We start from the raw sequence: 16,960 nt of genomic DNA, 5'->3' as shown, positions 1-16,960 counted from the left end.
GATTACACAACAGCATAATAACCTTTAAACAAAACCATTTCTTTGTTGCATCTGATATAACCCCTGCAATAAATTTGCAATGTGTCTACTTCCTGATTCATGGAAGCAGACGTAGGCTTAACATCCTGTGCTTTCAAATGAGCTTACCTGCCATCTCTGCCATGTCAGTCATGTGACACAGGAGAGAGATCAAATTGCAACTTGTGATTAGTCACAACTGAGGAGGACTTACAACGGCTAAACTCTCTAAATACATACAGGGTGCATTTTTTCTGTTTTCCTTCTGTCCCGTGCAAGAGATCAGGCCCACTTTAACAGGTGCTCTTTTTCCTAAAGTAAAAATGCACAGGTCTATTATGACCGCCAATGTAATAAACGAGACACACGTGATTCTGTATAAGTATGTATTCTGAACCACAAATACACCAATGTACAGTATTACTATTTTTTAGTATTAAAGTGCTGAATTCGCAGGCAGCTCAAAATGATTGGCTAACTGCGCAGGTCTCCAACACCAGCCCATTCAGAGCCTGTACATTCCATTTCACGTGCGCATGCACCCGGAAGCAGGAGATTTGGGCGCATGAGACAAGTGGACAAAAAGGGCGCCCCATTCACTCCCATTATAAATATCGTTTAATGGGCGCCGAACAGGGAAAAAAAGGCGCCGGAGATTATTAACATTTTACAAACGGCGCCCGGAGATTTTTAAGGTTTTATAACTGTGCTTGTGATGATTTAACTTTACAAAATGAGCCTGTGACGAATAACGTTTATAAAGATACTAAATCACTATTTCTAAAACATTTCTAAAACATTATTATCCACCCCAAAAAATTATTTACATTTTTTTATTTAAATTTTTTACTTATTAATGTTTGTAAAACATTATTATCCATAGGGGGTCTTAGGTTTAGGCACCAACAGGGGGGTCTTAGGTTTAGTCACCACCAGGGGGGTCTTAGGTTTAGGCACCAACAGGGGGGTCTTAGGTTTAGGCACCAACAGGGGGGGTCTTAGGTTTAGGCACCACCAGGGGGGTCTTAGGTTTAGGCACCAACAGGGGGGTCTTAGGTTTAGGCACCACCAGGGGGGTCTTAGGTTTAGGCACCACCAGGGGGTCTAGGGGTTAGGGATAGGTACAGGGAGGGTTTTTAACAAACGTAAATATAAGTTTCAGTTTAGAAACAGGGAAGATTAACGTTTTAAGAATTGCCGATCTCATACACATTATTTAATGATTTATAAATTCTTAAAACACTATTTGTAAACGAAATTCCACACAATATTTTTATAAACGATAATACTGCTTATCGTTTACACTATGCGCCCTTTTTTTCCCGACGCCCTTTTTTTAAGTACGCCATGCACCCTCCCTGGCCCAACCCTACGAAACCTACATAACAAATATTTCCTATAATTGTTATAAGGGGTATGTAGCCACTATAAAACAAAACAATGCTGTTCATGTACAACCTGGTCTTTAGATGTTAGAGTATTGTCCTAAAAATCTAGAAGAGTTGCACATAATAATCCATACAGACCAAATATAAGACCATAAAACCAAATTATAGATGAATTAGCACATTACTAGCACCTGGTGTATTAGGCCCGGTTCACATTAGCGTTCGCTATCCTGATTTTCCGGATCGGATCCGGACCGCATACTGTACAAACGGAACGTACGTTCCGCATAGCAATGTAAAGTCTATGCGGACGTTCACACGTGTCCGTTCCGTACAGTATGGAGCCGGACCGGATCCGGACTCTTTTCTAACATGCGCTATTTTTTGGGTCCGGATCTCCGGCCCACGCACCCGGACCGGAGCCGGACCTGAGCCTGACAGCACCATCCGGAACACAGAAACCAATGGGGAATGGAAGGCACAGAACACACTGCCTACAAAAACCTGACGTTCTACCCCACTTCCTAGGCGTATCCAAGCGGCCATTTCGGATGGGGACACATGGGCCAAGCATGTCTGGAGTGGAGCAGCAGTGACAGACGTGCTGGAGCTGTTTGGCAGAATGTCGGAGGTGGAGGTGAGGCCTGCAGCGGAGGAACCTGATTGTACATGTGCACCAGGTGCACCTTCTGCTGACCCCAACATTTTTTAATTTAAATTTAACTATTTTTTGCCCACGGATCCGCATGGCAGCCTGATGCATGCCTGATACAAACGGACCGGATCCGGATCGGAACCGTACGGTTCTGATCAGGATCAGGTCCTGATCCGATCAGGATCAGGTCCTGATCCGATCAGGATCCGATCAGGATCCGGTCCGTTTACTTGCCAAAACGCAAGTGTGAACAGGGCCTTACAGTCGTGCTATTAAAGAGACTCCGTAACAAAAATTGCATCCTGTTTTTTTTATCATCCTACAAGTTCCAAAAACTATTCTAATGTGTTCTGGCTTACTGCAGCACTTTCTGCTATCACAGTCTCTGTAATAAATCAATGTATCTTTCCCCTGTCAGACTTGTCGGCCTGTGTCTGGAAGGCTGCCAAGTTCTTCAGTGTTGTGGTTCTGCTATGAACTCCCCCTTCCAAGCCCCTCTATGCACACTGCCTGTGTATTATTTAGATTAGAGCAGCTTCTCTCTTCTCTCTTATCTTTTACAAGCTGGATAAATCGTCCTCTGAGCTGGCTGGGCTTTCACATACTGAGGAAATTCAGACAAGGGCAAAGCTGTTTGCAGGAAGAAAAGAGCAGCCTGAAACTTCAGTGGATGATAGCTGCAGGGGGAAAGAAACACACAATGATCTCTTGAGATTCAAAAGGAAAGCTGTATACAGCCTGCTTGTGTATGGATGTATTTTCTATGTGTGGACATACTGTACATCAACCTACTTCCTGTTTTGGTGGCCATTTTGTTTGTTTATAAACAAACTTTTAAAAACTGTTTTTAACCACTTTTAATGCGTCGGGGAGCGGCGAAATTGTGACAGAGGGTAATAGGAGATGTCCCCTAACGCACTGGTATGTTTACTTTTGTGCGATTTTAACAATACAGATTCTCTTTAATCCCTCCTTTGTTATGCTATTCTGCAGTGCCCATTTAGGTGTTAAAATTACCATCCATCCCTTTCTTAACCACTTGCAGACCTTGATGATTGAAATCTATGCCCTGTCTTGATCCTGTTATACCTGCCAGGGAGTAGATTTCAATCATTCCGCCGCACACTCCCCCCGCTACCATCGATCACAGCACTATCTCCCCACAGCAGATCACTCACCCTGCCGTCTATATGACGGCAGAGATCCGTGAGTCGGTCAGGATCTGATGTCATTGGCTCCTGACCCTGTCATCACTGTAAGCCAATCCCATTGACTTACATCGATGGACAGCGCCAGAAGCAAATGAAAGCGGCTCCTGACCTGCTCGCACAGATGGCAGAGAGAGGAGGCTGCGGGGATGGAGGAGCAGGAGCGGCGGATATGTGCGTTGATTTGTCGGGAGGCGCTATTCTTTGGTAACAGCAATCTCTGGTCTTTAAGTGGCCAAAGACTGCTGGTACAGAAGTGGTTAATAGAACTAAAACCTGTTTATAAAAGTACCATAAGGGCTTGTTTCCACTATCGCTAATCTGCATTCGTCCAACGCATGCGGATTCGCACATGTAATGCAAATGGATGGGCCTGTTTCCACTGTAGCGTTGTTGAGGTGCGTTTTTTTCAGCGGTGAAAAAACGCACAAAAAGAGCCGCAGAATTCGCCTGCGAGTGGAATGCAGGCGAATCGCCGCTTATGTATTTAATAGGGAATTTGCATGCTGTTTTGGTATGCGAATTTTCATGCGAATTCGCATGAAATCAATGGAAAAGCACACCGGCATTGCCATGGTTAAATTCGCATACATCGTCATCCATGCGAATTCTCATGCGAATTCGCACGAAAATACGTATGCACACGCATGCGAAATTCGCATCCTCATGCGAATTTTGCCGCAGCGATTTTGCAACGCAATAGTGGAAACGAGCCCTAAAAGACAGTGTGCTAACAACAGCTGTGTGGTGCCCCCTGCTGCATGTACACCCCAGGCATCTGCCTGGTTTGCCTACGCCTAAAAGCAGCTCGGTACAGGAATAACATCGGACACATTTTTCAGTAGAAAAATACATTTACTGTATTTACATAGATCTGTACACGAGTCCCGCAAGAGGGAAACATGAGGGAGAAAGAGGGACAGAGGGATTTGTTTGCCAAAGAGGGACTGTCTTTCTGAAAAGGGACAGTTGGGAGCTATGCTTATCCTGTAAGGTGTGCCAGTGCTTGTTTACCTTTTGATCCCGGCGTGTAGATCGGTTTGTCAGTCTGTATAAAGATATATCCAGTTTGAAAGGACACCAGAACAACCTTCTCCAACTTGCAATTTTCATGCTTTACAAGGACAGAGACAAACTGTTTCTTTTTTGGATCTTTTTCCAGGTTAGTAGAGGGAATCTGCAGGAGATATAGAAAAAAAAAGAATGAAAATGTGTTGTAAGGCATAATTCCTTCCAATTATTAAAGGACAACTGTAACAGGAGGGATATGGAAGCTGCCATATTTATTTCCTTTTAAACAATACTAGTTGCCTGGCAGCCCTGCTGATCTATTTGGCTGCAGTAGTGTTTGAATCACACCAGAAACACCTGATCTGCTGCATGCTTGTTCAGGGTCTATGGCTTAAAGGGGAACTGAAGTAAGAGGTATACGGAGGCGGCCATATTTATTTCCTTTTAATCAATACCAGTTGCCTGGCAGCCCTGCTGGTCTATTTCTCTGCAGTAGTATCTGAATAACACCAGAAACAAGCATGCAGCTAGTCTTGTCAGATCTGACTTTAAAGTCTAATACACCTGATCTGCAGCATGCTTGTTCAGGGGCTATGGCTAATAGTATTAGAGGCAGAGGATCAGCAGGGCTGCCAGGCAACTGGTATTGCTTAAAAGGAAATAAACATGGCAGCCTCCATATACCTCTCTCTTCAGTTCCCCTTTAAATTATTAGAGGCATAGGATCAGCAGGATAGCCAAGTGGTATTGTTTAACCCCCTCGGTGTTATGATTCCACAAACAGTCCCCTCTCTGGCTCCATCGCTGCAGTTTTCCCTCCATCCTCCGGGTGGCGCTGCAACTCTAAACTGAGATTGCTGGCTGTCGTCATGACGACAGCCGGCGATCTCACTAGGAGGAAGCAGAGCCTTGGAGGAGTGGAAGAAGAATGGCAGCCAACGTCGGGTTCCCCTGGGAGGTATGTAGAAACGCCTGCTGCATGCATTGCTCTGCACACAGCCTACGGCTCCTTCCCTCCTCCTTCCCTTTGCCTCTAAACTCCTTGAGGCCTTGTTCACATTGTGTTCCATTCGCATGTCCGTCCGTGTTTTTTTGAGGCGTCTTTTTTTTCCGATTCTCCGTCTTGGGTTGGCAATTCGTTTTTGTGCTTAGCGGTTTTCTAAGCGTTTTTTCCAAGCGGTTTTGTAATTCACTCCCTGACGCAAGTCAGGAAGTGAACTCTTTGACCCGGAAAAGAATAAATACAATGTATTTATTTTTAAAAACGCAATCGCCTTAGTTTGTGCTTTTGTTTGCGTTCGCCGATTTTCCTTTCTTAACCAATTTCGGACCGACGCAGTACAAATCTACGGCGGGCAGGGGGCGCTGCAGTTCTGACCTGACGTAAGCTCTACGTCCCATTCACCGCGCGTCCCCGCGCGTTCCCGCCGCTCTCGCCGTTTTCTACCCGCCGCAATGTGCTGCCCTGCCGTCTCTATGACGGCAGAGCACTGTGAGCCGGGCAGGAGCCGTTTTCATTGGCTCCTGGCCCTGTCATTACTATAAGCCAATCCCATTGGCTTACATTGAGTGACAGGGAAAGCGGCTCCTGACCGGCGCACAGCGCTCTACCGTCATAGAGACGGCAGAGAGAGCAGCCTGCGGCGGGGACAGAGCGGCATGACCGGCTGGAGCGATGGATTATCGTGGCGATTCGCCGGTATGCGGCATTTTAGTGCACCAGCAGCCTCTGGTCCTTAAGGGGGCAGAGGCTGCTGGTACCGAAGTGGTTAAAGATTCTTTTATTTTGAAAGAATATTTTCAAGTAGTACAGATAAACAATAAAGTTCACTTAACTTGCCATGCATGGCAGAAAGTCAAAAGAAAGAGATATTGCGAAACATGGTATTATAACATAGATATGTTCTATAACAACTTACAGATTGTAATAACTAGTTGAACCACAAGCCAGCGTGGGCCATTCTAATATATTAGAACATCAAATAGTACAGGTAGAACTGTATAAACATTAAAAGGTCCTTTTCGGAGGTCAAGACTCTCCATTAAATGTAGAGATAATTGAAAGATCAGCCCTGGGCCCAAAGGGAACATACACCAGCGTTCGACGTTTTTTCCTATACCTTCCATTGATGCGGAATTGCCCCGAAAATGGAACACACACCACTTTCCTAGCAGCACCACGAACAACTTGATATGAACCTTCTCATAAACATTCATTGGCCACGTGGTCGGGGTGGGGAGGTGGGGTTTGGGGGATTGGGGGGGGCATTTTTAAAAACCGCAGGTGGACAAAAAAAAAAAACCCGCCTGCTGTGAGAACAAGCCCTGAACATCTGGTCCACCAACGTATTACTTCAACACAGATACTCTACTAGACCCCCTAAAGTCTGGATTACTATCTGCACACTCAACTGAAACAGAGCTCGCAAAGGTGGTCAATGACCTTACCCTTGCCAGAGCCAGAGGCAGTTACTCCATCCCCTCCTACTCCAATCACTACAGTTCATGGGCACCCATGACCTTTCCTTGGATCTCTTCCTACCTATCCCCCCCCCCCCCCCCCCCCCCCCAGATTGTAAGCTTTTGCAGGGTTCTCCCTTCCCTAGTGTATGCTACATGATCATGTGCTCCATCATTGTACTCCTTTTCTATGATTACCTCGTACTTGTATTACTGGGCCTACCAAACCACCCCAAATTGCATGACACACCACAGATATCTGCAGGGGGCTGTTTAGAGGCAATTTACTATGGCACTGATATCCGCAGATCTTGTGGCAGGGAATCGGTTACAGTTCGACATCGGTATAGGGAGGGTTTAAAATTAGAAGAGGGCTAGCTAGGTTAAGTGATAGTAAAATATCAGTAAAAATGACCTATATTATACAGATTTACACCCTGCCCAATAGTAGAACACTGGCGAACTCAGGGGGCTATTCCGGGTGTCTGGAACCTCCCCCCTGCACTGAGCTGTGTATTCAGCCAGGGAAGCCCGCATAATATAAACAGCCTCATTCTCCCTCCCTTCTTACTTCTGGTGCCTCCCTCCAGCTAATAGAATGAGAGAGGCAGCCGAGCTTCCCTCACAACCCTCACAAGAAGATGCAGCCTGCAGTGAGAGAATGTTGATTATGGAGTCCTGGACTCTCCACAGCACAGAAGTGTCAGACATGATGAAATTGGAGTGCAGGCAAGCTGGTAAATATGCACAGCATGATGCAGAGCTTGCCTGGACTCAGGGTCTGTGGGCAAACATCTGTCTGGTCTCTCCCCATTGTTATAATGACTGCATGTGTGGGTAAGGTGTGGATAACAAGCTGAAAAGTTTTTGACAGTCCCTAGACTCCAGGAGGGCTTCTTTCTGACTTGTGTGAGAGACTGACAGGGACAGGAGTCCGATTACAGGCAAGTAGCCTGTCTGATGTGGGACTTCAATACAGATAAGTTCTCTGCTCCATCTCAGGCTATTCTCAATTTCTCCACTCCTCTCTCTGGGCTAGTGCACGCCAAAATGACAATAGCAATCGCTAGCAATTTGTGAGTGTGATTTTGTGAAGTGATTTTCAGAGCGATTTTTGAATGAATTGCTCAAAAACATGCTACATGCAGTATACCTGCGATTTTGAAAAAAATCGCAACGCTGCTGTGGGAACACCCACATAGGGTAACATTAGCCAAGCGCTTTTCAAATCACTGTTGATTTGAAAAACGCTCAGAAGCACTCTTGGTGTGCACCAGCCTCCTTCATTCACCTTTGTTTCCCTCTTCCCCTAGAGCTGGCTGTGTGTTCTTGTCATACAGGAAAGCTAAATAAAAGTGCAATCCTGGTGAGGCAAAATATTATTATTTAGTATTTATGTAGCGCCGACATCTTCCGCAGATGCATATATCCCTGCATCATATGGGTATCGCTTGCGCTATGTGAAACTATGTAGCATATTCCACTGAATTGTCCAAACTAAGTCTATCTCCTGTTCCTCTCTTGGGGAGTTGTTCCAGCGCTGTACCCCGTTCACATTTGCTGCTACCAGAAGCCCTCAGAAACACTAGTGTCCTTGAGTACTTCCAAAGATAGGCAGCTCCGTAATACGCCAGCGCACTTTTGTGCATGGGCAGTATGGAGCCACCTGTATTCCGAAGCACTCGGGACATACGTGCTTCTGGACCTTTCAGGAACCCCCCCCTTAAAAATCCTGCGTTTGCCCCTGTAGAATATGTGTAAAATTATTATTGTGCTTATCCAGAATAGCTGGTAATAGAATATCGATACATTTACAGATCTTAGCAGTTTTTGTTAACGACCTAAAGACCATGTCACTCCGATGGGTGTGAACGTGGCGGCAGCCCCAAGACCCTAATGCCAATTGGTGTGAAGTCCTGGGGTGGGGTTTTGCAGGAGATCACCCTGCTCCGTCTTCAGTCTCCAAGCGGCGATCGCCGCTACCAGACTGTTAGATTGGCTGATGTCTTTGAGAGCCAATTGCTGGGATTGGCTGGTGGGAGGGGTTGAAAAAAATAATAAATAAATAGAAAAAATGTATATATATATATATATATATATATATATATATATATATATATATATATATACATATATATGTATATATATTATTTGTAAAAAAAAAAAAAAAAAAACAGACACCCCTGCAACGATCAGAGCCCACCAACAGAAAGCCCTGCTGGTGGGCAGAAAGAGTGGGGTGATCACTTGTGTGCTGAGCTGTAGGGCCCTGCAGCGAGCCCTTAAAGAGACACTGAAGCGAGACTAAATCTCGCTTCAGCTCTCATATATAGCAGGGGCATGTGTGCCCCTTCTAAAACGCCGATATCCCGCGGTTGAACGAGGGTCCCTGACCCCCCAACCCACCCCCCGCAAACTTTGGTCGCAGACTTGGTCGCTGATTTTCCTTCCTGGAGGCAGGGCTAACGGCTGCAGCCCTGCCTCCCAGCGCGTCTATCAGCGGCGCATCGCCGCCTCTCCCCCGCCCCTCCCAGTGAAGGAAGACTGAGAGGGGCGGGGGAGAGGCGGAGATACGCGCTGACAGACACGCGTGGGGCAGGGCTGCGGCGGTTAGCTCTGCCCCAATGCGGAAGCGCTCCCCCGCATTACGGAGGGGATTTGGGGGGACAGGGACCCCCGTTAAGCCGCGGGATAGCGGCGTTTTAGCAGGGGCACACATGCCCCTGCTATCTATGAGGTCTGAAGCGAGATCTATTCTCGCTTCAGACTCTCTTTAAAGCTGCAGTGGCCTAAATTGTAAAAAATAGCCTGATCACTGGGGGGTGTAAGCCTACAGTCCTCAAGTGGTTAAATAAATGTATGTCCAAAGTATAGAGTGTTACCTTTTTAAACTACACCTGAGGGATGGGTTTTACCACATTTAGTTCCTTTTAAACAATACCAGTTGCCTGGTGTCCTGCCAAGGACTGCAGGGGGGCCCAGAGCTGTGGGAGGCCCTTCTGGTGCTACACATCTTCACACCCATAACAGGTGTAGCACCAGAAAGACCTGATCTGTCAAATCAGAGTGAGGGTAGGTTAGTAATTGCCCCAACTACTAACCTACCCTCACTCCGATTTTACAGATCAGGTCTTTCTGGTGCTACACCTGTTATGGGTGTGAAGATCCTGATGGCCACACTTGTTTTATGACCCCAGCAAAATGGGGCCTCATGCTGTGAGGGTCAACAAGGGAAGGCAAGAGGACAGTTGTTAACATTAAGGGGGCCATCAAAGTTTTGCTGGGGGACCCCATGATTTGTAGTTATGCCACTGTGTCCTGCTGATCTCTTTGACCGCAGTAGTGTCTGAATCACACACCTGAACTAGCATACAGCTAATCCAGTCAGACTTCAGTCAGATACACCTGATCTGCATGCTCGTTGAGGGTCTATGACTAAAAGTCAGGCCCGGATTTACCTCACAGGAGCCTATAGGCACAGATGTCCTGGCACCTTAGATTAGCCCTACATGAACCTACAAACCCCCACCGAACTGCACCGCAAGTGTGCTGGCTGGCCCAGCTGTCACTTCTCTCTTACCTTGCCCATCATAGGTAGCTGCAGGTGACCGTTAGTATAAGCCAGAGGTACCCTTAGTATTAAGTTGCTCCTGACTGAAGGGAGATCTCGTCAGTGGAATGCCGAGCTGGCTGAGTAACCTCTCATTTATGCTCTGCATAGGGAAGGAGGGACTCTACATAGGGAAGGTGGGAGGGAGGAGCTAGGGGAGGGGAGTGAGCTGCCTTTCCATCATCAGGCACCTCGAGGCATGTGCCTACAGTGCCTTATGGTGAATCTGGCAGAGGATCAGAGGATCAGCAAGGCAGCTGGGCAATTTGAATTGTTTAACCTCTTGAGGACCATGGTGGTAAACCCCCCTAGTGACCAGCCTAATTTTACCATAATTGGCCACTGCAGCTTTAAGGCCAAGCTGCAGGGCCGTATACCTCTGCACACAAGTGATCTCCCCCCCCCCCCCCCCTTTTCTCCCCACCAACAGAGCTCTCTGTTGGTGAGGTCTGATCGCCCCCCCTGTGTTTATTTTTTTTTTATAAATATTTGTTGTTGTTTTTTTTAATATTTTTTGCCATTTTCTTTTTTTTTTTATTCTAAATCCCCTACCTCCCCCCAGCCGGCCAATCACGGCGATCGGCTGTCATAGGCTTCTGCCTATGAGAGCCGATCGCTCTCTTGTCCCCCATGGGGACAGCCGTGTCACACGGCTGTCCCCAGTGCAGCGCTGCTGCTGATCGCAGCGCTGCACATGTAAATACACGGCGGTTTCGCCGTGTAACAGTCTCCCGAGCGGCGATTGCCGCGGGCGGCAAGCGGTTAAAAGGATATAAATATGGCAGCCTCCATATCCCTCTCACTTCAGGTGTGCGTTGATAGTACAGGTGGCTCTTCGATACAGCCAAGACTTTGAAGGCCACATAGATTTATACAAGTAAACACTCTAAAACCTACTCTTAGTACTTACTTTAAGTTTGATCGTTCCCTGGAATCCTTTGTCCTCTGAGACTGAGATCGAGCCCTGAGCCAGCCTGTATTTCTTGAACGGGAAATCAAAAATTTCAATATCAACAGTACACTTCTGGCTTGGAGACTTCTGGCATTCTTGAAGAACAACTACAAATGTCTCCTCGCTGTCGGCCCGCAGGACGCTCGGTGTAATCAGGTGACATCTGTAAAAGCAGGCAATGATAAAATAATTAAGCTGGTGTGCTTTATGTACTAGTGCACTTTCCATATCTATAAGAGATGACTGTTTCAACTTTTCTCCTGAGGAAGTGATGGTAGATGAAGAGGTGAGTTTTTAGGTTGTTCTTAAAGGTGGTAAGTATGGGGCGAGTGCCAAACAGGTTGAGTAAGTAAATTCCAGAGGAGGGAAGAAATTCAACAGAAGTCTTTTATGCAAGGAAATGTTAGCAGAGTGAGTTCTCACCTAAATTGCTGCCGCAGCTCATTTCTGGTCGCCCGGGTCGGGTGGTAGTGTGCAGGCACCCAGAGGCATCGTGCTGTCTCTCTTTGGAGTTTGTTTAGCGTCCCCTTAAAAATTGCTCCTAGACATACATACACTACCTGATATAAGTCATACATGTCGAACTCTGGCCCGCGGGCCAAATCTGGGCCTCAGAGCCATTAAATTTGGCCCTCAAGTGGTTTCCTCACTTTGTATGCATGCATGAAAAAAGGGCGCCGTGAAAAGAGGGTTATTAACAAATTTGCTAACAAGAATCATCGTTGTCAAGCTTTATTAACGATAATTACTGTTGCAAAATTAAACGAGAAATAATAACGAATAAATATTAACGTTCAATGTCGTAATGATTTTCGTCAATACTGCTTAACCCAACCCCATCCTCACACAGAATCCTCCCCTGGTGGTGCCTAAAACTAACCACTTCCCTAGTGGCACCTAACACTAACCACCCCGCCGGTGGTGCTTAACCCTAACCACCCCCCCTGGTGTTGCCTAAAACTAACCGCCGCCTAGGTGGTGCCTAAAAGTAACCGCTGCCTAGGTGGTGCCTAACCCTAACCACTCCCCCTTGTGGTGCCTAACCCTAACCACTCCCTCTGCAGAAACACCCTTTTACATATATTAATGATACCTTTGAAAATGTAAAATCTGTACTTATTAACAAAATAATATGACAAAAACTATACCGTTATATATTTCTAAAATGATAACTACCTCAAAAACTATAATGTTATAATCTTATTAACGAAAATTCTTGCGGCACCCTTTTTTCATGTTTTTTTTTGCCGTGTTAAACGATAATTGCATTAAAGTCTATGGTGGCGCCCTTTTTGTCCACCCTCAGCCAGCACCCTTTATTCCTGCTCCCTTTCCATTATGTTTGGCCCACTCTAGACCACCAGGGAAGCTATATTGAAGATTAAATACTAGAACAACAGGGAAGCCATATGGGCGAGGTAGGGGAAAGTACTAAACACCTAAACACCAGGGAACTGTATAGAGGAGGGTGGGGGTCTCTAGACACCAGGGAAGTGTATAGGGGTTGAATGGGGGCCATAAGACACCTGGGAAATTTATTAGGGAGGAAGGTGGCCAGTAGACATTGAGGATAGCCCACGACTAGGTCCCAGTGTACAGTTTCGGCCCACTTTGTATTGGAGTTTGACACTCCTGATATTATATAGACATAAGACTACTCAGTGCTGGGCGTAATGGAAAAAACTACGCTTACGGATCATTACGCGTAAGTTTACGCTATTACGCATTACGGAATTACGCTTATGGCGTAGATATATATTTACGGTTCATGTCTGTAATTACGCATAGCCCTTACGCAATTACGCGTAAGAATACCGTAATGAAGGTTGTTACGTTACTGCCTTACGCATACTTTCCTATTAGCAATTAATGCGTATGGTCATGCTCCCAAGTGGAAAAGTTGACGCATGGATCAATGTTAGGTAGCCGCCGACTTTAAGGGTTAATAGCAAAGCCCCCTTAATGGCTTAGAGCTTCAAATTTGGAGAATATATTAAGGAGATCAGAAGGAATAAGAGGAAATTTTTTTTTTTCAAAAAGACCTTATAGTTTTTGAGAAAATCGATGTTAAAGTTTCAAAGGAAAAATATATACATTTAAAAACCCGCCGACTTTAACGGTTAATAGCAAAGCCTGCTTAAAATTTAGGAACACCAAATTCCCAGGGTATATTAAGGGGATCAGTGGGAATAAGAGGAGCATTTTGTTTTCAAAAAGACCTTATAGTTTTTGAGAAAATCGATTTTTAAGTTTCAAGGGCAAAAATGTCTTTTAAATGCGGAAAATGTCAGTTTTTTTTTGCACAGGTAACAATAGTGTTTTATTTTCATAGATTCCCCCAAGTAGGAAGAGTTTTACTTACTTCGTTCTGAGTGTGGGAAATATAAAAAAAAACGACGTGGGGTCCCCCCTCCCAGACCTCTTTAACCCCTTGTCCCCCATGCAGGCTGGGATAGCCAGAATGCGGAGCACCGGCCGCGTGGGGCTCCGCACCCTGACTATACCAGCCCGCATGGTCCATGGATTGGGGGGTCTCGGAAGGGGAGGGGCAGCCAAGCTTTCCCCTCCCCCTCCGAGCCCTTGTCCAATCCAAGGACAAGGGGCTCTTCTCCACCTCCGATGGGCGGTGGAGGTGGAGGCCGCGATTTCCTGGGGGGGGGGTTCATGGTGGCATCTGGGACTCCCCTTTAAAAAGGGGTCCCCCAGATGCCCACCCCCCCCCCCCCTCCCAGGAGAAATGAGTATAGGGGTACTTGTACCCCTTACCCATTTCCTTTAAGAGTTAAAAGTAAATAAACACACAAACACTTAGAAAAAGTATTTTAATTGAACAAAAAACATAACCACGAAAAAAGTCCTTTAATATTCTTAATTAACCATTAATACTTACCTGTCCCTTTAAAAGCCAGTTCCCACGCAATATCCTCGGAAATTGGCTAATCAGTTACAATGTAACAAAGTTGTTACAATGTAACAACTTTGTTACTTTGTAACTCCACCTCACCCGCCGGCCGCCGCATACACTTACGCTAAGTCCCCGCCGGCTCCCGCCGTCCACTCCGCCCACACCTGTCAGGAAATCGCGGCCTCCACCTCCACCGCCCATCGGAGGTGGAGAAGAGCCCCTTGTCCTTGGATTGGACAAGGGCTCGGAGGGGGAGGGGAAAGCTTGGCTGCCCCTCCCCTTCCAAGACCCCCCAATCCATGGACCATGCAAGCTGGTATAGTCAGGGTGCGGAGCCCCACACGGCCGGTGCTCCGCATTCTGGCTATCCCAGCCTGCATGGGGGACAAGGGGTTAAAGAGGTCTGGGAGGGGGGACCCCACGTCGTTTTTTTTTTATATTTCCCACACTCAGAACGAAGTAAGTAAAACTCTTCCTACTTGGGGGGATCTATGAAAATAAAACACTATTGTTACCTGTGCAAAAAAAAACCTGACATTTTCCGCATTTAAAAGACATTTTTGCCCTTGAAACTTAAAAATCGATTTTCTCAAAAACTATAAGGTCTTTTTGAAAAATTTTTTTTCCTCTTATTCCCACTGATCCCCTTAATATACCCTGGGAATTTGGTGTTCCTAAATTTTAAGCAGGCTTTGCTATTAACCGTTAAAGTCGGCGGGTTTTTAAATGTATATATTTTTCCTTTGAAACTTTAACATCGATTTTCTCAAAAACTATAAGATCTTTTTGAAAAAAAAAATTTCCTCTTATTCCTTCTGATCTCCTTAATATATTCTCCAAATTTGAGGCTCTTAGCACTTAAGGGAGCTTTGCTATTAACCCTTAAAGTCGGCGGCTTTTTTATATTATACGGGAGCGTAATATTACGCGAATACGGCAGACTGTGTAATCTCAATAGGAGTTTACTGTCTTACGCGTAATTTGTTACGCGTAATAACGTAACCTACGATCTACGCGTAATTAATTACGTGTAATACCGTAACCTTACACATAACGCTTACGGTGCATTTGTAGTGAATTACGATGCGTAATTACGCTAATGCGTAATTTCGGCCCAGCACTGAGACTACGGGAGGGATTAGATTGTGAGCTCCTCTGAGGGACAGTTAGTGGCAAGACAGTATACTCTGTACAGCGCTGCGGAAGATGTTGGTGCTACATAAATACTAAATAATAATAAAAATTGTATATGGAGGTAGTAAGGAGAACTTTGGAGGGAATGACCCACTGGCCCACCCACAGGTCCAAATCAAGCATCAACAAAAGCCTGAAATGTGGCTGCCCACAACCCCGTTTTTTTTACAGTACGGGGTGCTGTGGATGTCCAAATTTCTTACTTTTGCTGATATTTTGTGCCTAAATTTCTGCCACTAATGGACGCCCAAGATTTCTGCTTCCTAAAAAAGTACCTAAAATGAATTACAGTAACTTCTGAAATAATAAACTCTAACAACATTTTGTAAGTTTTGCTAAAAATGTATAGAATAATTCAAGTAGTAGAGATACAGGGTTAATGGGAGAGAGAGAGAGAGAGAGAGAGAGAGAGAGAGAGAGAGAGAGAGAGAGAGAGAGAGAGAGAGAGAGAGAGCGAGCATACATGCACAGTATAAAGGTAGTGTGTGTCCTTCTGTCACTTACGCTGAATGAACTAAAGTCCAGGTCTGGCAGGATAGCAGTACGAGGCACAGACTTCTCCACCGCATGATGCTGCAGGGCAAATGACCTGTTTCTGTGAAGTGCGCTTTGGTTAAAATGGGTCTGTTGAAATGGATAGTGTAATATGTAACTAGGTTAAACACAATGCAAAGGAGGTCTGTCTAGGGTCACACAGACAGCACTAGAAAAAAACATATATTTTAGTAGGTTTGTGTGCGAAGGATAAACACATCAAGATTTACCAAAGGTTTCTCTTGTTTAAAGTCCAAAGTTGGTGTGTAGCTAACAGAATACTCCTACAAGATCTAAAAATGGCCAGCTTGTCTTCTAGTGTGTAGCATGATGAGTCAAAAAGGTGATACTCCTCTTTGTGGATGCATTTCTTCTGGACCGCTATGTCTAAGTAACCCAGAGGCTCTTCTAAGCACAGACAGTATAGGCAGTTGCTTGGAGTGCTGAGCTGTCTAGGAGTAGACATGTCATGATGAATATCACATTTTAGGTTCGCGAACCTCGAACTCCCGTAAAAGTTTTAGTTTGCGCAAACCGCTGTAGACTTCAATGGGCAGGCGAATTTTAAAATCTACAAAGACTGTTTCTGGCCACAAAAGTGATGGAAAACTTGTTTCAAGTGGTCCAACACCTGAATAGGGGCATGCCGGAGGGGGATCCATGGCAAAAGTCCCACCAAGAATTACAAAATTGACGCAGAGTTGGATTTTAATTCCTAAAGGGCAGAAATCACAGCACATTCCTCAATTGGTGGAATAAAGGGCTGCTTTTAAATGTGCAGAGCAGTAATGTAAGGGTTATGCCCACTTCACACTGACAGACCAAACGCAGCATTTACAGAGATTGAGCGCTAACAGGTCTGTAAGGCCCTTAGATGTTGCGGTGCTGTATGCATGCTCAACTGAATGGACCAGCGTGGGAATTTAATTTCAGAAAAAAAAGTGTTATTGTTATTTATTTTAAAAAAAATGTTTTTTTTAGAAAAAAAATGTTAATGTTATTTACAAAAAAATGTAACTGCAACT

General features: G+C 45.4%; 1 protein-coding gene across 1 annotated transcript in view; it reads right to left on the bottom strand.

The window, feature by feature from the left end:
* The window catches only part of LOC137562610 (complement C3-like), a 340,327-nt gene extending 324,331 nt beyond the window's left edge, over positions 1-15,996 (bottom strand). The window contains exons 1-3 of the mRNA XM_068274113.1: positions 15,906-15,996; positions 11,261-11,465; positions 4,284-4,446 (exon numbers count right to left, since the gene is read on the bottom strand). Of these exons, the coding sequence (XP_068130214.1) occupies positions 4,284-4,446; positions 11,261-11,465; positions 15,906-15,970 (433 nt within the window). The 5' untranslated portion in view covers positions 15,971-15,996. The remainder of the gene's footprint in view (positions 1-4,283; positions 4,447-11,260; positions 11,466-15,905) is intronic.
* Positions 15,997-16,960: the final 964 nt, after the last annotated feature.

This window comes from Hyperolius riggenbachi, chromosome 3 (assembly GCF_040937935.1).
Source record: "Hyperolius riggenbachi isolate aHypRig1 chromosome 3, aHypRig1.pri, whole genome shotgun sequence".
NCBI lineage: Eukaryota > Metazoa > Chordata > Amphibia > Anura > Hyperoliidae > Hyperolius > Hyperolius riggenbachi.
This window is presented reverse-complemented; position numbering and strand designations above follow the sequence as displayed.